The following is a 26,215-nucleotide window of genomic DNA, read 5'->3' on the forward strand; positions in this document are numbered from 1 at the left end:
ATTTTTTAATGTATTTTTTTTTAAATTTCTCCTTTTTCTCATTGTTGGATTTATGCCAAAATATTGATTAAAATTGGAGGAAACTAACTATTGAAAGAGTTAATTAATTAATTTGACTATAGAATATTGCATTGTCATCGGGTCTGATATCGCGTGCCAAATTTCAAAATAATCCGATCGCTGGAAGTGGGCGAAATTTGAGCTGCAAGATTCTGTTACAAGATACATACATACATACATATATACATACATACATACAGGTGTAGCTAATAAAAGCGTGTTAAAAAAAGCGACAATGTCGGAAAACGTTTTGGAAGTCAAGTCCAACAAACGGAATTTTAGATGATCTTAGAGGTGACGCTCAGAAATTTTTTCGAAGCTGAATTCTCAAAACTCCCCTGTCAATTTTTTAAAAGTTCCAAAAATGCAATATTAAACGATCGTCGATGTTGTTAGAGAGGGGGAATTGGGAGCTCTCCTCAGAAATGTTTCAAAATTAAATTCTTAACGTGGTTTTAGGTACTTTTGTTTTTCAAACTTAGAGGTTAGGGGTGTAGTTCAGAGATTGCCTTTTTCTCTACAACTTTTTATCTAATAACAGGAAGCCTTTTAGATTTCAATTTTTGCACGAGAGAGGTGGTAGGTTTTTCCGGTGACCCATGCCGGGAATCGAGCCAGAGTCGTCGGGAGAGAGTCGGGGAAAGTCAGCTGTCCCAACCACTAGACCACATGGGACTAGGACCATCATCTGCCAAATTTTTGAAACTGAATCCTAAAATCCAAATTTTAAGCGATCTTTCATGTTGTTTGAAAGAGTATGGTTTAGAGGTACATCCGGGAAGTTTTTCGAAACTGAAGTCTTATAAACGCAACTAGAGGTCACTTTGGGTGATATTAGGGAAAGAAATGGTGTTCAAGACTCTTCCCTGGAATATTTTAGAAAATTGAAGTTTTAAATACGCAATGGTAAGTCAGCTTTGATGACGTTAAGGGAAGGGATGTTGTTTAAAAACTTTCCACTTGATATTTTCCAAAATTAAAGATCTACATTCTACAAACATACACTCTGTCGCAAAAAAATATATGCACCCAGAAGAAATTGAGTTACACTCACGAAACTTGACAGGCATGTAGTGTATAAGGAGATAAGAAGATGATTAAAAATTCAGAATAAAAGATAATTTTATTAAGCAGTTACAGCATGCAAAAGGTTACAAATCAGTAAGTAGTAACGCCACCTCTGGTAGCTATAGAAAGCCGAAACACGACGTGGCATCGAATCAATTAGGTTACTTATGATCCAGGAGCAGATCCAGAATTTTTCTTTGGAGGGGGCAATTTTTTTCCAATTTTGGCGCCCCCACCCACCTGGCGCCCCCCCCCCCCGGGTCAAATGAATTCATAAGGAGGAAAAATCACATTTTTGTTTACTATCCACATCGTCTTTATTTTTGAACATTCAGCCATTTTTTTCGTTAGGGGAAAAAATACAATAAAACCCCTCTAATACAGACACTAACGGGACAATATTTTTTGCCCTCAATAGAGGGGTGTCCGCAGGACAGGGGTTTAATAATGTTACTTGCCTTGGAATCGGGGAATTAAAAAGTTTCCTCATAAGAGGGGTGTCCGCACTTGAGGGGTGACCGTTAAGAGGGGTTTTACTATATTTAGTAAAAATGCATTGATACTGCAAGCGAAAAAAAATTAAAATAAACTAAGAATACATAATACGATTGTGTGTGTAGGACATAATACAATTGTATAGTGGAGTTTCCCAGAACGGGTGACACCTCGGATGTTAATTTGTGCCCCCCCCCCCAATTCGCCCAACCAAAAAAAAAAGTATAACAAGATATTGTGATTTATTATTGCAATAAAGGTAAATGATGCGCATAACGTTTTCAATGTAAACAATTGTTAAAGTATAGCCTTAATAACAAAATGCAAAAATGCAAGCGCGGATGCAAGGGAGAGGCGATAGGGGTGATCAATTGAGGGACTGTCCACCTGCCATAAACGCAATTTCAGTTGATTTTCGATGAAGTTAGCAAAAGGGGTAATGGGGATTCTTCAAAGATGTTTCCAAATTGTAGTCTTAAAAACGCGATTGCACTCTATCGTTATTGACGTAAGGGAAAGTAGAGGATTCAGAACTCTCTCCGGAAAGTTGAAGTTCCAAAAAGAGCAGGTGCACAACTTGAAAATAATTTTTTTTTCATTTAAAAGGGGGGGGGAGGGGTTTAGAGCATTTTTAAAAATTTTCCCTCAGACATATAGTATATGTAATATATACACACACATACAAAAAACTAACGGGACCGTTCGGAGGTCAAAACTGGGAGATGATCTTTGGTTGTGTTAAAGGAAGCAACTGTTCGGGAATTTTTTGTAAATTTATGTCGAAAAACGGGATTATAGAATGTATTTGTGGACTTTAAAGAAAGAACTGGGGTTCAGGAAATGTCGCCTATGCAAATTGACTATTATCAAACGGTAAAAAACCCACTAGAATACCCAGAATTCTTGAAGTACTAGAATACCGATTTTTTTAGTCGATTTACAACTCTCACCCAATGTTTCAAAATTGAAGCTCCAAAACGAAATTTTTGACAATCTGAAGATATTAAGGAGAGGAGAGTTCCGCGGGGGGGGGGGGGGGGCGCTCTTCTCTGGAAGTTTTTTGAAAGTCCTTTAAACAAAGGTTTTAGACTTTCTTCAATGATGTTGGGGAAATATTCAGAGGTTCGTCCCCTTAAAACTAGCGAAATTGCAGCTTTAAAAACACAATTTTCTTCATTCTTTATTGATATTAGAGGGACGGATTTCGAAAGCCCCTTTCCTGAAAATGCGGTTGTAGACTATATTTGATAAGGTTAAGGGCCTGGTACTTTTTCGAAATTGAAGATTCTAAATCGCTACTTAGACGATCTTCGGTGCTGTAAGATGGCAAGGTGTTCGCGGCTCTTCCACCTAAATAATCTACAAAATTAAAGACCAGGAAACAAAGTTTGAGACATCTGTAATAATTTTCGATGGGGGCTGGGGGGGGGGGGCTCGCACACAGCATTGTTTCTTTTTTTTTTTTTTTTTCCAGAAGGGAGGCGGAACAATTTAGCTGACCAAGAGTCTGCTACTGTTAAAATTTTTTAACCTAAAGATTTCTTTTGAAAATAATTAAGGTTTTTTTCCTAACATTTCTTTTTCTTGCTAAAGCAACTTTTCTTTCTCTAAGATATGTTCATTTCTTTCTTTCAATAAGAGAGAATGCTTCTGAAAAAAAAAAAAAAAAATACAACTCAGCATTCTGGGGTAGGTAGGGGGTCTGTGGACCCCTCCGCTGGTTGCGCATAAGAAGAACGTAATTAAAGACAAGACTATCTTTGATGATATTAGGGAAATGAGTTGTTCAGCTTCCTACTTCCAGATATTTTTCAAAACTTTAAGTCATAAAAACGCTATTGTAAATTATCTTTCGTAATGTTCATGCGCATTTTTTTCAAACAGTTACATGAACGCAATTTCAGACGATCTTCAATGATGCTTCGCAAAGAGAGGTTAGACTCTCTCTTGGAAATTTTGTCAAAATTGAAATTCTAAAGAGTAATTGTAGTATCTCTTTGGTGACGTTAGACGTTAGAGGAAAGGTTTGGATTTAGAACTTTCTCTTGAACATTTTTCGAAAGTAAAATTTCAAAAACGCAATTTTTGACGATATTCGGTGATGGCAGAGATAGGGAAGAGGTTCACCCTTTATTCCGGACATTTTTAAAAACTAAAATCATAAATAAAAACACAATCGCAAGCCAGCTTTAACGACAGACGAAAAAATGGAATTCTGAAACTTTTCGAAAACTTCTCCCGAATTCCCGAGAATTCGGGAAAAAATCCCGAAATCTCTCCTCCCGAAATTTTTCGAATTTGAAGTTCCAAAAATGCGATTTTTTACGATCTTCGATAATGTTAGGAATATGAAAGAGGGCCGGCCCCGCTAGGAGTTTCCTCCAGCGCAGTTTTTATATAACTGAATGTTAAAAAATGCAATTTTAGGTGATCTTTGATAATAGTAAGGGAAAGGGGATGGGGGGTCAGATGTGTCAGAAATGTTTCAGAATGGAAGACCTAAACCTTTGTTATTAACATGTGTAACCAGGATACGTAGTGAAGGTTGAATGATTAAATTCAATCGCTCCTCACTTGAAAAATTTCTGTATCCGCTGTTGAGAACAGGCAATTCTCATGATATTGCGCCCCTAAGGACACGCAGACGCGCCCCACTCTTCGTTGGTTGAGGAACGGTGAATGAAGTAAAAAAATAAAATAAAATAAAATATCTTTCTTTTTCACCCAGTTCCAAAACTGCACCTAAATTTAGAGGGTCACTCATAAGATGCAGATATGCGCTCACAAGGGGGCGCGGTAGCGCCACAGATTTAGAATCGGTAAATGAACCGAGGGCCGTGGTAGCCTGATCGGTAGGGCATTGGACTCGGGGCCGGAGGGTCTCGGGTTCGATCCCCGCTGGTCGAAGACCCACCGTCGTCATTAAAGGGGACTGGGCGACGTTAAATATGCTCGTGGTCTCAATGTCCTCCAAGTGAAACGATACCTCTGGGGGTGCTAGTACCAGGTAGCTATTAGCTCTTGGACTAGTTCTAAATTCTCACTAACTGTTCGATCCGGTGATGGTGCTGCCATCTATCGGTATATAAAATAATGGAGGCAAGGCACATAGTATGCAGTCCTCGACATAAATACAGTTGCAGTCAGTTGTGACTCTTGAATAGAATAGAATAGAAATGAACCGATTTGGAGAGACATTTTCCAAATGTCTCTCTTTCTTTTGTACCCATTTCCAAAACTTCCCCAGTAGATGTATAGAGAAACTCATTAGTTGCAGATATTGCGCCTCCCGGGGAGCACTAAGAACCTGTGAATGAACCAAATAAATTTTCGAATCTTTCTTTTGTACCAAATTTCAAAACTTTTCCCCCTAAATTTAGAGCGAAAAGTTGCAAGTAGTGCGCCCCCTAGAGGGGCGCGGAAGCGGCCCACTTCCCACAGGTTCAGAATTGGTGAAAGAGACAAATAAATTTTCCAAGTATCTTTCTTCTGTATCTAATTCCAAAACTTCCTCCCTAAACTTTAAAGGAAAACTCATTAGTTGCGGATATTGCGCCCCTTAGGAGAACGCGCCCCACTTAACACAGTTTGAGAACTGGTGACTTAACCAAATAACTTTTCTGAATGTCTTTCTTCTGTTCCCAATTTCAAAACTTTCCCCCGAAATTTAGAGGGAAAACTTATAAGTTGCTAATATTGCGCTCCTAAGAGGGGCGTGGAAGCGCCCTACTTGCTATTGGTTTAGAACCGGTAAATGAGACAAATAAATTTTCTAAGTATCTTTCCTTCTTTTGTACCTAATACCCCCCTCTTCTATAAGGAAAACGCATTAGTTGCGGATATTGCAACCCTAGGGACGCGCCCTACTCCCCACACATTGAGAACTGGTGTATGAACCAAATAAATTTCCCAAATGTCTTTCTTTCTTTTGTACCCAATACCAAAATGTCCCTACCAAATTCAGAAAGAAAGCTCATAACTTGCGGATATTGCGCCCCCTCGAAGGGCACGGGCGCTCCACTCAACACAGGTTGAGAACTGGTGAATGAGACAAATAAATTTTCCAACTGTCTTTCGTTCATTCTGTTTGGTATTAAATTATTCGTCTGGGGGCGCCCCTGATTTTTCCAGGGAGGGGCAATTGCCCCCATTGCCTCCCCTTTGTATCCGCGCCTGTTATGATCCCCTGCGGAAGATCATGCCATAATCTTTGCTACTGCATCGTTAATTCCCCTGTATCTTCGGGATGGCTGCAGTTGCCTTCTTAGCATGTCCAGACATGCTGTATTGGCGAAAGGTCTGGTGACCTGGCAGGCCATTGGAGTACGTCATATCCCTGAAGACAATGTTGAGAGAGACGCGTAGTATGTGGACGAGCATTGTCCTGCTGATAAATGGCATCTGGGTGACTTGATAGAATAGGCAGAACAATCGGAGTTAAAATACTGTCCATGTATCTCCGAGCTGTCAAAGCGCCTTGGAGAATAACTAGAGGCCATCGTGTGTCCTAAGAAATCGCTTCTCACACTGTCACACCTTCTTAAATGGCTGCATGCCGCTCGACAACAAATGCCGGATCGGAGAGCTGGCCGGTGCGCACCCACACACGTATACGGTGATCATCAGCACTGAGACTGAATCGGGATTCATCGCTGAAGAGCACACGCCTCCAGTCTGTTACACTTCAAGCTGCCCGAGGTCGTCAAAAATACACCCGACACTGCCTGTGACATATGGGGTCAGTGGCAAGCGTCTTATTAGACGTTGGCCATCTTAAGCAAACTTCAGCCAGTCGTCTCCTAATGGTTTCCCTTGATACCACCGGATGCCTGGAAGGAGGTAAGTGGCGTTGAATCGATACTAGCGACGTTGTCGGTGCCAACGTGGCCGTTCTTCTAATTGCGCGATCATCCTCGCGTTCATTTGTGTTCCTCGGACGCCCTGACCCTCCGCGACGGTACTCTCCTTTCCGTGATCCACTGTTGCCAACACTGAGCAACTACAATATCACTCCGACCGAGGTGACGGCCGATACTCCTGTTTGACCAACCTGCTTCTCTGAGGCCTATTATACGGCCCCTATCAAATTCCGTCAAATGTTCGTACTGCCGCCGGTTACGTCTTAGAGGCATCTTAAGTCACAGTACAGTCTACCGAAGTCAACAGATTCGATTGAATAGCCCTACGGTGCAAGTACTCATGCTTTTAAACTCTCCCACCTGTAAAGTTCACATACTCATAACGCACTTAGTCTTATTTCATTGGCGCTGAAATTTTAATCATTTGCATATCGGCTTCCAAACTGCATTTGTGCCGAGTTTCATGATTTTGGTTCTAATTCTTCTAGGTGCATATATTTTTTTTGCGACAGAGTGTATTTTTGGCTTACTTTTGGTTGCGTAGAAGGAAGTTATTAGATTTGGGGTCTCTCTCCCCTATCTTCTTTTTATTTTTATTTAAAATGTGGTAGGAAAGCTTCACTTAATTTTTATCTTTCCAAAAAAAATTGGATGTTTTGTGAATTTGAACGTTTCTTATTGGAAATATTCAATTTCCACGTTAACTATTCAACTTGTTTGAAACTGAAATTCTGATCCCTGAGTCTTTTTGTTTTTCACTATGTGGATTGAGGTGTTACCCTTGCAGTGTTGGTCACTTTTTCCATTTTTGTTCTCTAACAGACTTTTTTTTTTTTTTTTACCTTCTAACGTTTAGAACTACCATTGTCTATTCTCACTCTCTATTCTTTGAAACGCATATCGGTGTGACCTCGGTAATTTTCTCCTCTTTACTGAAATTTCCGTAAAAAATTTAGATTTTTTTTCTTTTCAATTGGAAACATATATACATGCATTCGACTCATAATTTTGTGTGTGTGGGTGTGTATTTTTATTTCTTTAACTTAAACAAATATGTAGGGACACAACTAACTCAAAGGGAGGTCCCATGCCCGCAATAATTTGAAAGCCCCCTGATAATCTTCAGGTGTTTTTTTTTTATTTAAAAAAATGATTAAATTAAAACGTAGGTTTCTTTATTTAAGTAATATATTAAGTAATATATTAATGATATATCTATAATTAGGACAAAAACGAAACCAGCTTGTAGGCTACAATGTTCTGCTACGGCATGAAAGCTAGCAATGAATCGTTACATTTTTATTTATTTTTTTTTTAGTAATATTCATGCCTTGTTTTCATATTTTGTGCTTGGTTTGGGAAGATGTGGTTATTCGTAATGCACTAATTATTCGTAAACTGCAGGTTTATTGGTTTTCTTTTCCTAGTTTGATTTCTAGTATTGGTATTGTTGCACATCCATTCTTTGACTCTTTACCGTCTACAATCATTCCAGATCTTATTCTGTTTCTAATTTCAGCTTTAATCTATTGTCTACTATCCCTTCGTCACTGTTGGTGTACATTTCTACACAGGAAGATTGCATATTATTATTTGCACTGATTGATCTAATAGCCGATAAATAACGAAGTTACCTCTAAAAATGTAGCTAGAATATACTTGTATCATAGCAAATCCTAGTAATTTAGCAATATATACTACTCAGGGTCAGTTTCCGAGTGGTTTACGTTGCAAAATATTTTCGTATCTCACACTGTCATACTTTTGGATGACTAGCATGATCATCAGTATAGTATATGAGTGACAAAAGACAAGTTTTCTTATGATGCCTTTTTCAGATTTATCAGAAAGATTAACTGTTAAACAAGAGTTTCTACAAAGATAACAGCTTGAGAGCTTTTAATTTTTGTTCAATAAGTTAAAATACACAAATGACATTTATTTCCTTCGCTAAAAAGTTTAACACGCAGAACCACGGGCAATCGCCATCGTTTCCTATTTGGATTCTCTCGCCAGATGGCGTCCTGGTCACTACCGGTTAACTGATCACGTGACAGCTACTGATCACTTGTTTCAGTCAACCAATCAACAGCTTAAAATGGTAACCGATGGATCCTGGAACGCTGCGGTTTGTTACCGGTTACTCATCGGTCGATCGGTGAGGTTCGAACGCAAGCTTTCAGTATGTGTACCAACTAGAGTCCCTAGGGACTCTAGTACCAACAGATCGACACACATGGAACGCAATGTTTTACCTTTTTCTTTAATTTCGTAAATCACTGCAAGGTAGCGTATTATTAGAGCGCTGGAGTTGCGAACTCCTCTTTTTAGCATTTTTATGTTATTTGCAAGCGATCAAAATTCTATTTAGATAGATCTTTTATTATTTTTCCAAATTTGTAATTTACACAAAGTTTCCAAAATTTCTGTGGCAATAACTTTGAAGCACATATTTGGTTTCCTTTTTGAAAAAATTTCTCCGTGTTGTTGGTGGTCTTGGTCTGTATTGAATGGATATTCTAGATTCTTGTTAAAGAAAGTTAGAAAATTTATTTGTGATGCTTTTCATTCAGTTTTTACTTTATTCAAAGTAATTTGAAGTTACTCCAAAAGGAAGCTTTTCTCTTACTTCAAAGTTCTTTAAAATGCAGTTTTCTGCTCAAAAAGAGATATGTTTAAAAAAGGCAGACCTGAGTAAAAAGGGATCTGTTGATTCCAGGATTAGCGATTTAGTTAATGTTTTGAATTCACACCCTTCATATTTTACTACCAGTTCCTGTTCTGGTCGTGCTATTATCTTCACAAGTTCTGTAAGTATAAAAACGATTATAAATCTTTCGTAACAACAAAACAGTTATACTGGCGTAGAATGTTTGAAATCCTGGAACTTTCAAAGAAAAATATCCTTGAAGAAATTGTATTAATTGCTGTTTTCTACATCTACACGAACCAGAGGCGTAGGAACTTCGTGGAAGTAGGGGGAGCTGAGACACATTATGCCATAACCAGAAAATAATTTGGAGGGGGGGGGACACTTAAATTTTTCCCCATAAGAAATTAGCTTCTCTAAGCTTCTCTCTCCACCTCTCTCTCTCTTTCCCAGCAAAATTTTCAATCATATTTAATAAATACATTGTATATGGAGATAATGAGGTGATAAAACTCTGGTTTTGAAAGGGGGTCGGTCAGTACTCGAAGATGTGCACGTAAAAATAGAGGAGTTCCAGGGGACCCTCCCCCGGGAAATTTTCAAAATTCTTGGAGTTTTTAAGCAATTTTTGGAATGTTAAGGTGAGAAAACGTTTGGATAAACTTTCCTGAAATTTTTTCGAAATTAATGTCTTAAAAACGGATTATATACCATATTTGTTGACGTTAGTGAAACTAACATGACTTGAAGGTTTGTCCTCGATCGAATTTTCAAATCGATTTACATCTCCCTCCCAATATTTCGAATTTGAAGATCCAAAATCGCAATTGTAGACAATCCTTAATGATGTCAGAGGAAAAGGCTGTACTAGGGCTCTACTCTGGTAATTTTTCAAAATTGTCCTAGAGAGCGTTCTTCAATGGTGTTATCAGAAAAGGTTCAGAGGTTCCTTCTCCTTATTTTTTTCGAAATTATAATCTCTAAAAAACGCGACTGCGGATGATATTTTTCAGCGTTAGGGGTAGGTCCCGAATAACAAAATGTGAGGCCCTAGGCCTGAAATTATTTCAGGGCTCCCTGAAGACTCTATTACCCCTGTCGGAATGCATTTTCGGGGGGCCCCAGTGTGTAAATTATTTATCATGTGCATTCACGAATCCCCTTCGGGGCACTCGAAATTGTGGCATGGTAAATTCGCTACTGCAGAATTAATAAAAATTCTCCTTTAAGGAAGTTTTTTCCTAATAAAAAGTCATTATTTTTTTATTATTACTTTTAAAAATACATGGAATTTTTTCGTATAGTTGTAATGCTATGCATAATTCTTTCAGTAATTTGAGACCTCTTAGGCCAGGCCAATTACTAGGCCCAGGTCTACCTAATTGGCCTGTGAGGTAATCAAGCCCTGGTTAGGAGTCGAGCAATTTTCTGAAATTGAATTCCCAAAAAGGTAATATTATTTTAGAACAAGGTATTCAGGGACTCTCTTTCGGAAATTTTCAGGGAACCGAGTCCTGAAAACAAAATTTGAGGCGCTCCGCAATAATTTTGAAGGAAAAGGAGGACTTCGGCAGCGTAGCATTTAGAAAACTCTCTTATTTTCTGAGGAATAGAAAAGGGGAAAAGTATGAAACAGGAGGGTGCAGAAACAGATCGTTGGAAATGTGTTAAAATGAAGTGTTCGTTATATATTTTATTGTTCAGATAAATTTTAGTAAAAGTCTTTGAGAGAAACTATAAAATATTGTAGGAGTTTTTATAACAAATGAAAAATAATAAATGAAAAGTTACAATTTTGGCATGAAAATATATCTGTAAGTGACAAAAAAAAAAAAAAAAATCGTAAATTAGGAAAGCAAAAAATATGAATAACTCTTAACTTAGTAAAGTATTATGTTCAAAATTTTTCATTTCAATAAACTCGCACCTTTTAAAACTGATTTTTACATTAACTGTTTTTATAATCATTGAAAGATTTTAAGAATATTATAATAGTGAAGATATCACCGATTTTGATTTATGTGAATTTTTGTTCCTGCAGTGTAAGTTCCCTTACTATTCTTTGAATGATATTTGTCTTTGCAGTTTTATAACTTCATTAAAAAAATCCATCCCTGACAGTTTAAAATAAAACAAAGTAACGGGCACATTTTTTTTTTTTTTTATTATTATTTTTTACCGTGGGATAGTTTTAAAAATTGCGTTTTTTATCACAGCAATGATTTGCGCCCCCAAAAGTAATTTCTGAGCACGTCACTGATTTATGTTGTTTCTTTTGATAATATTTCCCATCAAAAAATAAATAAATAATTTGTTTGATCTATTTCGGGCGCTACGAATTCTCTATATGGCCCCCACTACCCGAGGTTTTTTTTTTTTTTTTTTTTTAAACGTAGGTAATTGCAATGAATAAAGAACACAACCACTTTTTAGTTTAACTTTCACTTTAAATTTTACAAGTTTTTTTTACTCAACCAGTTTCAAAGGACTTCGCTGGAAATTCTTTACATTGTGCCAAAAAAGCCAGATATCTTAAAATGAGATAAGTTTCTGGAAAATTGAAATTATTTGATTTGAACAAGTTGCTTACCTTAGTAACCTTTTTCATAGTTATGTCTGTAGCACCTTCCATATTATTCATATTTAAATGCCAAACTGACTCACTATCAAGGCCGGATTAAGCCAGCGCGGGGCCCGTAGCAAATGTTTCCAAGGGGCCTCGTTTTTGCATGATATAGTAAACATTAGAGCTCTTCTTCATGAAGATGGGAAGTGCACTTATAACACGCATGAATACATAAATGTGGATATAATTTTAGAGCTTTACGACGGTTAGGACCCTCTTATGTTTGCCCCTCGTCTTCCCGTTACTACACGTTTTCAACTTTTAATTCCAAAAACGCAATGTTTGGACGATATAAAGGGGGGGGGGGGGGTTTGGGGGCTTACCCCCAGAAAATTTTCGATATTTCAGTACTAAAAACTCACTTCTAATGACTCCTGGTGATATTAGAAAGAGAAGATACGAAGGTCATTACTTTTACAAACTGAAGTCAAAGAACGTGATGGTATCCTATCTTAGGTAAGATCAAAGGAAAAAATGTGAGTTCACAGCGACTCTCTCTAGGCAGTTTTTTAAAGTTGAAGCCTTAAATAAAACTGTAGATTATCCTTAATGATGTTGTAGAAAAAGGAAAGAGTGGTGTTCAAAGAGGTCCCATTGGAAAATTTTTTGAATTTATTATCTGTTATTAATCTAAAAACACAATTTTAAGCAAAAAATCTCGAAATTGTACATTCTGAAATGGTATTTGTTTTACGTTCTTTGGTGATTTTGGGGCGGAGTTCGCGAAAGCCATCCACGGGAAATTTCTCGAAAGTGAAGTTGTGAAAACGTGATAAATAGTAGGCCATCGGGGGTTACGTTTCGGTATGGGATGGGGTTCAGGCACTCTCCGAGGCAACTCGGAAAATTTTCGAAGTTTAAGTCTTAAAAGTACATTTTAGACCATTGTTAACAATGTTGGGGGGGGGGGGGGGTACACTCCCATTGAAATTTTTCGAAATTATAGTCCAAAATACGCATTTGTAGGCCACTTTATTAAACGACGTTATAGGACGGGATCGAGAGCTCGGGATTCGACCCATGGAAATTTTTCGAAATTGAAGTTCCAGAAAGCAGTTTTAGCGGGTTTTCGATTATGTTAAACAATTTTCTTCCTGAATTTTTCTGAATGTCAAGTTCGAATTTTTCGGCTACCGGGCTACCTTTGGTGATGCAAAAGAAATGGGTTAGGTTCGGGGCATGGGTGGCAGCTTTTTAGTCCCCCCCCCCCACTCGGAGAAAAAAAATTAAAAACAATAGTTAAAGTCTTTCTTCTACACATAATTATTTTAATTCAGCAAAAAATAATATTCTCTTAACAATTTATTTATTTCGCTCAACATAAGTGTTATATATAAGTTTCAGAATCTTTTTATTCTCTTCTATCATGATCTTTTAATTTTGCTCATTGTTGTTTACAGTGCCGGATCTACGGGCTCGTGTCGTGGGGAGGGGGGATTTTGAGGGTGACAAATTCACATGAAGTTAAAGTAACCGAAGAGGATTTAAAGGATGACTAACAATTACCTTTTCAGGACTCCAATTTCTAAAGCTTTAAGAAGAAAGCCACTTTCAAACAATTTTTGCGTGGTAACCCTTTCCCATCTCTTGTCTAACATTGCCAAAAAGAGCTTTAAAATGTGGTTTTAGAATTTGTGCATTAATAGTTTCAACATCCTCCTTCTCAAAAATTGCTTAAATTTTTCGACCCCAAACTCCAAAAAATTCCGGAGAAAGCCCTTGAACCATCTCGATTTCGAAATCTCAGAAAAATTCCAAAGGAAAATATCCACCTACTTGCCTAACTTCTCAACATTCGGGGAGAAAGGTTCCAAACCACCACTCTTTACCTAAAGCTAAAGATAGCCTGCGTCTTGAAATAATTCAGTTTCTAACATTTTACGAAGCAAACCCGTATCCTCACCCCCTGATAACGCCTCCAGTGATAATCTAAAACCGCGTCAGATTTGTTTCTAGGGGAGTTCCCTTTCTCTAATTTTCCCACATAGCTTGAAATTTTCGTTTTCAGCTATACCATGGGACGATCGCTCAAACCCTTTCCTCCCAAAGACAGCCTGAAATTGACTTCAGTTTTGAACACAATTTCAGGAAAGAACCCCTTCCCCTATCCTCTATTGTTATAAAACAACCTAAATTTTCTTTTTTTTTTTTAGGCTTGAATAGCTGAAAATTTTAGGACCCTAACTCCCTTAAATTTCTTAAGTTACCTTAAAATTGACTTCATTTTGAAAAAGAAAAAAAATCTAGAGAAAACCCAATTTTCCGTTCTCCAAACATTGCTTAAAATTGTAATTTTTGGTCAGTTTTGAAACTTTTCTGACCCAACGGAGCTTTTTCTCCTTCCACTAAGAAAGATTAACTAAAATTGCATTTTTAAGACTTCAATTGAGAGAAATTTCTGGAAAGCAATCCAACGAAAAAAAATAAGATTTTTAATTTACCTGAGTATTTAGAAAAGCTAGATCTAAATAAAAAGAGAAAGATAGAGATGAATTTAAACGGATTAAAGTGCGGAAAGTTTTTTTTTTCTGGAATTTTTCTCATGGCGCGGGGCCTGTAGCATTTGCTACTTCTGCTCTATGGCTAATCCGGCCCTGCTCACTATCCTTTTTGTGATCACGCAACAAAAAAAACGGCATGCGAGGCAAAACTAATAAGAATGTGAACTAAACTGCGATGCCGCTCCCGAAACACGAGCTCAAGGTGAGAAGCAAACCCCTATCGGTACTGATTTTTGCAGGCCGCGGGGCAAAGCCAACTTTTCCGCAGCCAGTAGGATACCTTGTCTAAAATTCTTTTATTTTTCTTCCGGGAACCAAGAGGTGTGTAAACAGCGAGAAAAAGGGTGAAGGTGGACTCAAGTGCACTGACCACTCCGTCTGTCCCCTGCTTTTGTTGCTTATTGGGTGGAAATTCTTAGAAAAGACAGATCACATTTTGGAAATCAGGTTTGAGGTAAACAATGTATGACAGAAAGCTGCTGTGCGAGAATTTTTCTGGGGGCGCTGAGCCGATCTGAAATATTCCAGGGGGAGCTCAAGCTCCCCCGGCTCCGACGCCTATGACACGAACTTGTACGCAGGGTTGGCCGGATTGGACCCAATTGGGTTGGGCCCAATGGGTTTTTTTGAAAAAACCCATTATTTAGCCCACTTTTGGGTTTTTTAAAATTTTCTGAGAACTTTTTTTTAAAAAATAATTAATTTAAATACTTTTACAATTTAAACTTCTTTTTTATTTCTTCTTCACAATAGGCAATGGACATAAAAAATGAATTTTGAACTTCAATAGTATTTCTTAACTCTTAAGGGCATTAAAAAATGCTTCAAAGATTTTAAATAAATATATTTAACTTTTTTCCTTCAACTGGTCTATAACGAACTCAAATTATCTTGACTAAGTCCTGTCACGTCAGATTTTCTCAATATTTGTAGATTGTATACAGAGGATACTACTTTAGCTAAAAGGCTCTCATGTGAATTATTTTCTGCAAACCAACACGTCACAAAACTCGAATAAACAAGGTATATTTTTTAGAAATTAACAGGTTTTACAAATGGTCGGACAGAAAACGGAATAGGATGTACAGTATTTTCATTATCTTACGAAAAAGTTTAATATTTCTTACTCTGTACACTGAAATAGAAAAACAGGCAACATAAAATTCAAAGAAATGTCTTGATTAAGATGGAATTCAGTAAAAAGGGATTTAAACTACTTGAGGTCCTACAGTAGTTTTGCATAACAAAATGAAATACAATAAAGTAAAATACAAAAAAAAAATGTCGAAATTAAAAACGAACAAATAAACAATAGATTTTATCACTCAAGAAGTAACTTTGCCTTAACTATTGGCAGTCATGGAAACTAAAAAAATCTGAAACTTCACCATTCTTGAGTTTTGTGTTCTTTTATACCTTTCTTCATAAAACGCTGAATTTTCCAGCTTTTTTTATCAAGATAATTTTTGTGCTTTGTCCATATACTTATGCTACAATATGCTACGAGTAGCCCACCTTTCCCCTAAAAAAAGACAAAAAAACCCACATTTCTTTTAAAAAACCCAGTTTTATTTAAAAAAACCCTGGGTCCATGGGCTTTTTTAAAAAAACCCGGGTTTTTGCCAACCCTGCTTGTACGTAATAAAGGGGTTTGATGCAGGGTTATTACAGTTTCGGCCAGAAATTGTATTAATTGCTGTTTTCTATACATCTACACGAACTTGCACGTAATAAAGGGGTTTGATGCAGGGTTATTACAGTTTCGGCCAGTGGGGTGGTTTTAACTATGTATAATAAAAATCAGTTTTGTCCAATTTTGGCCATTAGATGTGGATATAGGGAATAATAAAATTTAAAATAAAAATAAATGAACACATAATTAAAGGAAATATGAAACATCAATCCTATAATCAGTCACTATTCATTATTTAAGTCAACATTTCATTTTACACCCTATGCAAATAATAAATGACTGTTCCTAACGGTTAGTCAGATCATAATGTTTCAAATTGTGTAAATAGCACAATACATACTTGTTTCAAAGTTTTATGTGCACAAAATGAATTTCAAATTTAATTAAAGTAAATGACTTATTTTTTAATACATTGAATATATGTTACAAGTTTTGTGAAGAATAGCTATTAGTTTATATTGTAGGCTGTTTAGTATTCCTAATAAACGAGTATCCCTTTATTTTTATTGTGAATAATTTTTAATGTTAAAAACAAACTTGATTTTAATCAATAAATCAGTTTTTAAAATTTTTTCAATTATGATTAATACATATCCTATTTCCTTGATTCGTGCATTATTGCATTAATATGTGCATTATTATGCATACAAACTGTATGTATACACATATTAGTGTGCTGTAATACAATTCAGTTTTGGCCAGCTCTATGAAGGTTAAATCCAGTTTTAACCGGTTTTTGCCAATGGCTAAAATGGGTTTCATCTGGCCAAAACTACAACTCTGGTTTGATAACCTGTAATATGTATATAGCCTGGAGCGAAGGAGAGTCAGAGGGGACATGATTCAGTTGTTTAAATTTATGAAAATGAAAGATGTTAATGGATTAAATTTTTGCATGGAAAGCAGGCAAGGGGTCATTGTTGTAAGCTATTCAAATCTCAGGCTAACCTGGAAATTAGGAAAAATTACTACTTTTGTAGGGTCGTGGGCACTTGGAACAGCTTATCAGAAGAGGGGATAATGAGCAAGGGGGTGGATAGCTTTAAAAGGGCCTTTGACCTTCCTTGGGGACTAATAAACTGACAAGGACCAGCCTAGCTGGGCCCAGAGCCTGTTGCTGGTCGTCACATTTGTGTTTGTAATCTCCTCAAATATTTTTGATGTACACATTCAGTTGTACATATTCAACTTTTGATGCATCATATTCAACTTAATGTTACTATTTTAAGTGTCTGTTCTTTATGATTTTATTTCATTTTGCTAGTTAAATTCTTTATTGAAGAGAAATTATTTCACAAAAATTTAATTCTCACAAAAAAAGGGGAAAATGGCATCTTTTCCAAAGAACAAGCAGATGTCTTGCTAAAAAAAGCAAAACTGTTAACTTTATTAGATAGGCATTTTTCTCTCATGTTTTTATTTTGGAGGCAGGGGGCCCATATAAACCAACATTAGCTCCCCTCCCCCACTTTTGTCTTGTAATTTCAATTTTTTTGAGGAGGGAGGGGGGGCAACAGTGCTCTGATCTCTTTTTTTTTCGAGGAGGAGCAAGGACTTCATACTGTAACCCAGTGGCACAACCATATAATAGTTTTAGGAGGGTTACTTTAAAAAAATTGTTGCTTCTTGTGGGTAGGGGATGAAGGGGGGGTTCAGGGTTCTCCCCCAGAAATTATTTGTAGTTGTAGTCCTAAGAATGCAGTTTTAACGGTCTTTGGTAATGCTACGGGGTGGAAAAATTCGGTTGGGGGGGGGGCTTTCTGTGGAAATTTTTAGAAATTGAAATCGTAAAAATGCCATCATAGGTTATGTTTGTTGACATTAGTGTAATGAAAGGAATGGGACTTTTTGAAGTTGCCCTGGATTGATTTTACTTTAAAAACAGAGTGAAATCCATCTCTCCTCCGCCCAAATTTTCGAAATTGAAGTTCTAAAAACGCAGTTTCAGACTAACTCCATTGATGTTACGGGCAGGGCGGTTCTGGGGCTCTCCCCAAAAACTATTTTGAAATTAAAGTTCTAAAAAACGAAATTTTAAAGAGATATTAATTGATACTAGGCAGAGGGATTTAAATGCTCTTCACCTTAATTTTTTCAAAACTAGTCTTTTTCAGATATAATACAGGAGCAGTCGGACCCTCGTTCAAAAGTTTTTCGTAATTGAAGTCATAAAAGCGCAACTATGGACCATGTTTGGTAACGTTAGGGGTTTTGCCACTTTTCAAATTGAAGCTCCCTAAAAGCAATCTTAAATGATTTTTGATGCTTTCAGAAGGCAAGGTGTTTGGTACTATCCCCTGAAAAATTTTTGACACTGAAATTCTGAAAATTTGGTTTGAGAAGCTCTTTAGTTGTTTTAATGGGTGGAGGTTGCTTGGAAAATAACATTTTGAAGTCTTTCTTATTTTTAGACCGATTAGGAAAAATAAAAAATATATAAAAATAGGACGGGGGTGGGGGATGAAAGAAATAGCAAGTGTTGGACGAAATAACCTGATCAATAGTCAGTAACTTTTGAAGTTTTTTATTTTAAGGTTATTTTCAAAAGCAATTCAGATTTTTTCCTAACATTAGTAGGGCTCGACCGATGGGCCGATCCCGATTGTTGGCCGATTGTTCAAAGGTGGCCGATTGTTTTCCTCCAAATGGCCGATGCCGTTGGCCGACGGCAAAAAAAAAAAAAAAAATCAGAAATAAATTGATAAGATTATCAGGGATTTAAAGGATCATTGATTAATTTCACTTTACTTCCTTTCTACGCATAAGGAATCGTAATCACAAAAAAAAAATCAGATTTAGACCTGAATTTCTATTTCACGATCACCCAATTTAAACTTCACAAGTTTTTTCGGCACATCTGTACATGCATATGTACTTAAGAACATATAGATGACCGAAATATCCATTTTGAATGCCTCCTCAGTTAATTATCCCGAATTCTCTTGTCTTGCGCATAAACTTGCGTCACTCAAACACGTTATGAAATAGTAAGTTGAAAACTCATACGTACGTAGTATGACCTAAAAGTTCGAGGACAAGTTGTATAAAACCTTACCCTGAATAGTTCACATTACCAAAGCACATCTATCTACAAAATAGTCACCTTGGACGGCTATGCACTTCTGCCAACGTTCGTATAGCTTTTTGAAACAATCCTGGAAGACATTTTTCACAACCTGCTGTAAGGCCTCTTGCACTGCTGTTTTAACTTCACCGTGGGGAAGAAGGCGACTTTCATGTTGAGGATGCACGGTTGGATTGGTCAATACTCTGATATGACAAACAAATAACATAACGTTTCGTCGGACTCAGCTCTGTGTGACTTTTACCTGTTCCCAGCAAAAAAAATTTTGCTTGGATGCCGGTTTCTTCCATCAGGAGAAGATAAAGCTGCATCAGAAGGTAGCAAAAAATGGCTTCCAGGAGTGATTCTAAAAGTTATATGAACACTGGCAGAAGTACATAGTCCCTCAAGGTGACCTTTTGAAAGTGGATGTGCTTCGGTATTATGAACTATTCTGGATAAGGTTCTATACAGCTTGTCCCCGAACTTTTGGATCGTACTACGTACTATCCGTATAGGGTGTAATTATGCTTCTCCTTTTTTGACTGCTGTATGATGAAAAAGAAAGAACAACAGCCAAAAAAAAGAAAGAAAGAAGAAAAAGGAAGAAAAACAAAGGCACTGTTTAATAACCAATTGATTTGTTCGTTTTTTTAATTGAACATATAACTAAGAGTTCAGTAATATTGTAATAATGTATGGATTTAGATACACTAAAAATAGTTTAAAAACATTAAATTATGTTGTTTAACCATTCAAAAATAATAAGAAGAATAAAACTATGAAACCGTCAACAAATTACGCAATTAAAGTGGAAAGATTGCACGTAGACATTTTTAGTCATCAAATTAAACAAAAAAGGTAACAGATAAATTACAATATAAATCATAATAGGAATATTTTTGTACTTATATAAAATTTATGAATAGAAAAGTTTGCATTTTTAATAAAAGCTATAACAGTGACATAAATTTTGCGGAAAAAAGGAATAGTATTAAAAGAGCGAGGTTCTTAAAACGCAGCTATAGTAAGCAAACTCAATATTTCCACCAGGTTAATAACTGAATACATACCTATACTACTTGATCTGATGATTGCACACGTAATATTGAACAATTTGATTGTTTAATCTTTTATGAAGCACTACAAACAAGTTCAAATTAAATTTTTCGATTTAACAATAATTTTCTGAAATTTAAAAAAATGCATAATAGAAAATCCTTGAAACTTTTCTATAAAACACGAAAATAACTTATTCATTTATTTTATATAAATACATAAAAATAGTTACTTACAACAGAAAAAAATCGATCGCTATTAATGATGCAAAAACGATGGCGCATTATGAAATATAGGTTAAACAAGTATGAGAAATACGCAAAATAACATTTCTTGACTAAAATAAATAATCGCTAAATATTTAAGAAATGCTTAAAACAAGGAGGAAGGATGAGGGGGGGGGTTACGCTCTGATTTTGGAGCAACTCACACTTTGGCCCCAACTTCCTCATTGTTTTAGTACAGAACCGCTACCACCAACACCTCGGAAGAGTTTCTGAATCTACTTCAGCACTTTTGAAGAAAAAAATTCAAAAGTCCCTTCGATTTTCGAATTATGTCACCATTCAAAACATCTTTAATCAATTTCTTACATTAATGCTCTAAATTATTTCTAAACAATAGATAACATTTTGAAAAAAAAGCCTCTAAATTTTATGAATGGTGTTAGTTTTAAACAACTCAGAAGTACAACTAGAGTTTAATTTCAGAAATTGAGGGAATGGGAGAAGGGGCACGCAAGTGTTCTCGGAAGTTCAAAAAATAGAGTTCAAAATAATCATAAACATGGAGCAGAAAAAACCTTTTAAAACTTGCACCCGAGTTTGTTTTGACGTGCAGTGATGGATTTAAAATATAGCAAATGTTGCAATTGCACGAGAGGCCCCATAACCACAGGGGCACCGTAGAAGTTACAAAAATGCTTAAGATAAATGTTTTACAACTTCTATGATAGAGAAATAGGGCCCCAACATGTATTTCGACGGGCCCCAAACGTTCATTGATTCATTATCATTTCGTGATTCATATTACAAATATTGAAAAATTAGAAATTACCTTCTGTTCAAGGGGAATCTAACAAAATGACACAAAAAACCGGTTTCACCATCTGATATTTGTTTCCATAGTCTCCAATTCGGCAATATATCACCAAATGATCGTTAGTCTGAGACGCTATATTAGTTAATTTGCATTGAAATAAGTAATTAATATCCACAAAAAATGAGTAAACAGGCTTTTCAGAACACTCGATCGAAAACAAAAAGAGAAGTGCACAACTGGAATGTACGCCCCCCCACATGCGAAAATTTAACTTTATACAGCTTAGCATTTTTGAATTGTGACTTATGAGAGATATATACGTACATCCAGCTGCAAGAAACACAATAATTAACGTTTTTGGTACCTGAATGCAGTACTAAAAACTCTTTCAGTGGTGACTATAATAGGAATTCATACTGAAATTTAAGTAAGTAATTTTATATGAAAACTAGAGAACCTGACAGACGTTGTTCTGTTCAAACTTTGTAAATTGAAAAGTTAAGAAATTTTAATAAACTATCAAATGTTTGAACCGTTCTGTTGAAAAAAATAAGTAAAAAAAAATTTTTAAGCTGTTATGGTGAAAGAATGCGTATATTTATTTACAACTTGATTTATCTAATGCCCACTGAGCAATTGTTTTATTAAATATTTTTTCTCCCGTATTTGATGGTTTGTTCCTACAGCCACACTCAAAGGATAAAAAGCATCCTCAGATATTAAGTGTAAAAATTTAACTACCCATCTAGAACAAACGGGAAATCCCGCTGCAACACCCCCCATATGAAAAAGAATGAAACAATCGAAAGGATATCGTTTAGAAAAATGATAAAGGTATAAACAGTTCTCTGAATAAGCGAAAATCAGAAATCCTTCCCCCCCCCTCCTCCCGATGTAAAATCAACATTCTTCGACTAAAATGACTAAAAACTCTTTAAAAACGAAAAACAATTCTTTGCAATTTGAAATATTTCGCCAAATAAACAAAAAAATACAGTAAATTACATTATAGCTTTAAATTGTAAACAAATTATCACGCAATTCTATTGTTTATAGCCAAATTTGTCAAGCCACCACGTCACTGTAATCCAGCCGAATCAGTGAGCGAAGCCAACTCCGACCGATTAGCGGTCCGATCTTTTGAACGAAACCTTTTTTAACTTCATATGTTGCGTAATTTGTTCTTTCCACCAAAGACTCCACTACCACTACCACTTCCATTTCACTGATCTTTTGTGTCTGTTGTAATTTATCTAGATGAAAATAAAATTTGTTTCGTCTTTAAATTCCATAATCTTTTCCTTTAATAATGTACTGATTAATTAAATAACCCTTAACAGGGGTCTGGCCAGAGGATATTTGAGTCCGTTAACGGACCCTTCACAAAAATCCGATCAACCAAAACGGACCTTTCACAAAATCCCGATCAAACAAAACGGACCTTTCACAAAATCCCGATCAAACAAAACGGACCTTTCACAAAATCCCGATCAACCAAAATGGACCTTTCACAAAATTCTGATAAACAAGAATGGATCTTTCACAAATTGTTTTTTGAAGGAGCAAATCTGAAAGCAAAATAACGCATATTAAACCGATAATTTTTGGAGCCTTTTTTAAAGTCAAATTAGAGGCATCAGCTTATACAGAATCTGCTAATTTTGCAAAGAAAAAAAAATCGGCACTCTTGTGATGCTCCTGCAAGCGATAAATTGCTACTGCCAAATAAATATAATGCTTGTTGTTTGCTTCTTGGAAAGAAATTAACAGCTGGAAATAAGTTTGGTTTCAAATAATTTTGCTTGTTTTATCACAGCTAATTAACAGCGGTGTTGTTGTAAACTTTTCTGAAAAGGCGTTTGGTAAGCACTTTTCTCTCCCCCCCCCCCCCCCCCCGCTGATGATTTAATAAACAATAATAATATACATCAGCGAAATGAACTTAGAACTGCAAAGGGATAGTAAGGGTGGGAAAAAAATGTGATCGCTTCAGATAGGGTTACCAACTTTAAAATTATCGCCATTTAGCATCTGGCGTTAAACCTTTATAATGACTTGATTAGAAAATATTCTCATCATTTTACCAGCTTGTCAATATTTGCGTTTTTATGGTGCGGTGCGATGTTCAACTGTTATTTTGGGAGAAAATTATATGGGTTTGATTTTTCGATGCTAACAAGGATGATTAACTTTAAGTAAACTGTTTTACTTGCCTTTTTTTTTTTCTTTAGATGTCTACATTTTGAAAAATACCTTTATCTTACCTATAAATCTTTTAACATCCGACATAAGAACCATATTTTGTTCTTTTTTCAAGCTAACTTCGTTTTATTAGGATGCAAATAAATGAAAAGTCTATTTTTGTTAGAACACGCACTTCAAGTTTTTAAAGCAAAATTTCATTTTCTTTTATGAGTCACAAAATTAAAATGCTGAATCAATGGTTTAATTTTATTTTTGCTTTAGCTGTGTTCACAGATATTAATGATATGTTTATCATAGGACTCTAAAATGCAATTTAAAAATAGTTTTATCAAAAATATTTCTTTTACAAGCCGTTGTTATACCTTTGATGCCTTCACTTTGAGAATTGCGATCTCTTTGCATCCGCTATGGGATTCCGATTTATTGAATTTTTGATGTTTATTACGCTTTGTTAAGAAGTAAACAAATAAAATCTCTTTTTATTTTTGTTAAAATCACGGAATTTATAAATTTTAAATGAAATTCTGTGCTTTTATCAGAGTGTCTTGAGTCAAAAAGTTAAATGCTGAACCCCCTCGTCTGAATTTTATTTATTTATTTATTTATTTGTTTGTTACAATTATTTTAAATGCTGTAGAGAAATATTTCTAGTATAATTTAACATAATGTAGTATGGTAGATAAATATTGCTACTTGAGGGAGCGATGCCGCCCCCCCCCCCCCGCTAAATACTAGAAAAACACCCCAGAATAATATTCTCAACATAGGAGAGAAAAACACTCTACTTTAAGTTTAAATGATGTAGTTTGTGCCTGCTCTAAATTCTAAAATTTCGATTTAACAAATTTTTTTTTTTTTTTTTTTTTTTTTTTTTTTTTGCGAAATTATTTTATTTTTCACAAAATTAATTCACTTTTCACAAAATTATTTTATTTTTCTCAAAAAACGGACCCTGTGAAAAATCCTGGACAGACCCCTGCTTAAAGTATTCTTGACATTGGTGCCAAAACTCAGATAGATTTCAGCCGAGAAACAATTGTGCTAGGTACGGTACTTTCTGATCACTTGGTTGGGGAAACCTAGAGCACAGATCCGGTCACTTGGTTCAACTTTACTTGAAAATATATCACGGGACCTAAAATCGTTGCTTTCAAGAGAGAGAGAAATGAAGGCTTCACTCTCTCTCTATGTTTTATCTATTCTCAACTGACATATCACAGTAGGAAATTTCATTACAATAAGCAGAGCTGGCATTCTCATTGTCCTTTGGCAACAGGTTAAACATTTATTTCAGTTCTCGCTCAACAATACGTTAAAATAAATATTAATCATTAGGGAGACATAACCATCCAATGTTTAAATTAATTAATTAATTAACAAAAACGTTTCCAATTCGATCCATCCCACTTCAAAACCATGCTTGCCACAACTTAATTACACACAAAAAAAATTTATCAAAATCGGTCCAGCCGTTTAAAAGCCTTATGGTGACAAACGTACACACAGAAGATTTATAGGTATATATTAAGACAATAACTCCCTTTACTTTGTATTAAAAAGTAAAACAGAAAAGGTCCTTTTTTTTAACATGCTTTTATTTGCTTCACTTGTATGTATGTATATATGTATGTATGTATCTATCTTGTAACGGAATCTTGCAGTTCAAATTTCGCCCACTTCCTGCGATCGGATTCTTTTGAAATTAGGCACGTGACCTCAGACCCAATGACAATGCAATATTCTAAAATCAAATTAATTAATTACAGTCGAGTCCCGACTTACGCGAGGGATGCGTTCCAAGACACCTCGCACAAGTCGGAATTTCGCGTTGTGGAACAAAGTATGTTTAGTAATTTTTTTTAAAGCATACCTAATTTTTTCAGACGTTTGTAAACACCCCTCATATTGTTTCAAACCATTTATTAACTATAAATTGCAGTATCTTTTACAAAGAACGGAACACCCCTCTTTCTAGCCCCTTTAATCCACAATGCAAGAGCAGCTTCCATTTTCCATGATGTTAGTATTTTGCTTCGACACTATGCGAGCTTCAGTATTAAAACTTAATTTATAACTTTTACGGATTTCCTTTTCTTGATTTTTAATTATCTGAATTGAAGATTCACTCATGCCTAATTTTCACGCTACTTTTGATGCACTTTTTAAGTGTTCAAGCATGTCCAGAATTTTGACCTTTTCTAACCGTCAAAAACTTTCTCTTTCTCTTCCCATCTTTGGAAACTTTAGTTGGAAGAAAACGTTTGAGTGCCATTCAATTTTATAAACTTTCATATGTAGAGTGAAAAAAACTGAATGAAGAATACCGAGTGGATATTTGTATAATTGAAAGCAAAGCGATGTTTAGACTAGTACAGTGAGTGAACTTCCTGTTTCAGTGATTCCAAAGGGATGAAGGTTCATTTACGAAACCAATATTTAGTGTCAATGAAGCCCATATTAACCCTCTGCGATTCTTTTCCAAAAATTTTCGCGCTGCCTGCAATCGTGGAATTTGCGTCAGCAAAAAAAAAGTCATTACTCAGGAAAAACTCGCGTTGTAGCCATTTCGCGTAAGTCGGATCACGTTGTAGCGGGATCCGACTGTAACTCTTATAATTGTTGGTTTCCTCCAATTTTAATCAATATTTTGGCCTAAATCCAACAATGTGAAAAAGGAAAAATTAAAAACAATACATTAAAAAATGAACGCAAAAATTATTTAAAAATATCTTCAAAAACCTTTAATTTTTCTGCATCAGACAAAATTTGTTCCAATGATCCAAGGTAATTAGAACATGAAATATAATTCTTTTTAACTAATTTCATGCCAAAATTTAGGTGAGCCTTCAATTGGAAATTTATTGCTAATCAGACCATTGTTGAACAAAACTTTT

At 35.7% G+C, this 26,215-nt stretch overlaps 1 protein-coding gene across 1 annotated transcript in view; it reads left to right on the plus strand.

The window, feature by feature from the left end:
* The first annotated feature begins 8,965 nt into the window (after positions 1–8,965).
* LOC129229955 (tRNA wybutosine-synthesizing protein 3 homolog) overlaps positions 8,966–26,215 on the plus strand; it is a 59,018-nt gene continuing 41,768 nt past the window's right edge. The window contains exon 1 of the mRNA XM_054864341.1: positions 8,966–9,292. Coding sequence (XP_054720316.1) covers positions 9,128–9,292 — 165 coding nt within the window. The 5' untranslated portion in view covers positions 8,966–9,127. The remainder of the gene's footprint in view (positions 9,293–26,215) is intronic.

Source organism: Uloborus diversus, chromosome 1 (assembly GCF_026930045.1).
Source record: "Uloborus diversus isolate 005 chromosome 1, Udiv.v.3.1, whole genome shotgun sequence".
In the NCBI taxonomy this organism is placed as follows: Eukaryota; Metazoa; Arthropoda; class Arachnida; order Araneae; family Uloboridae; genus Uloborus; species Uloborus diversus.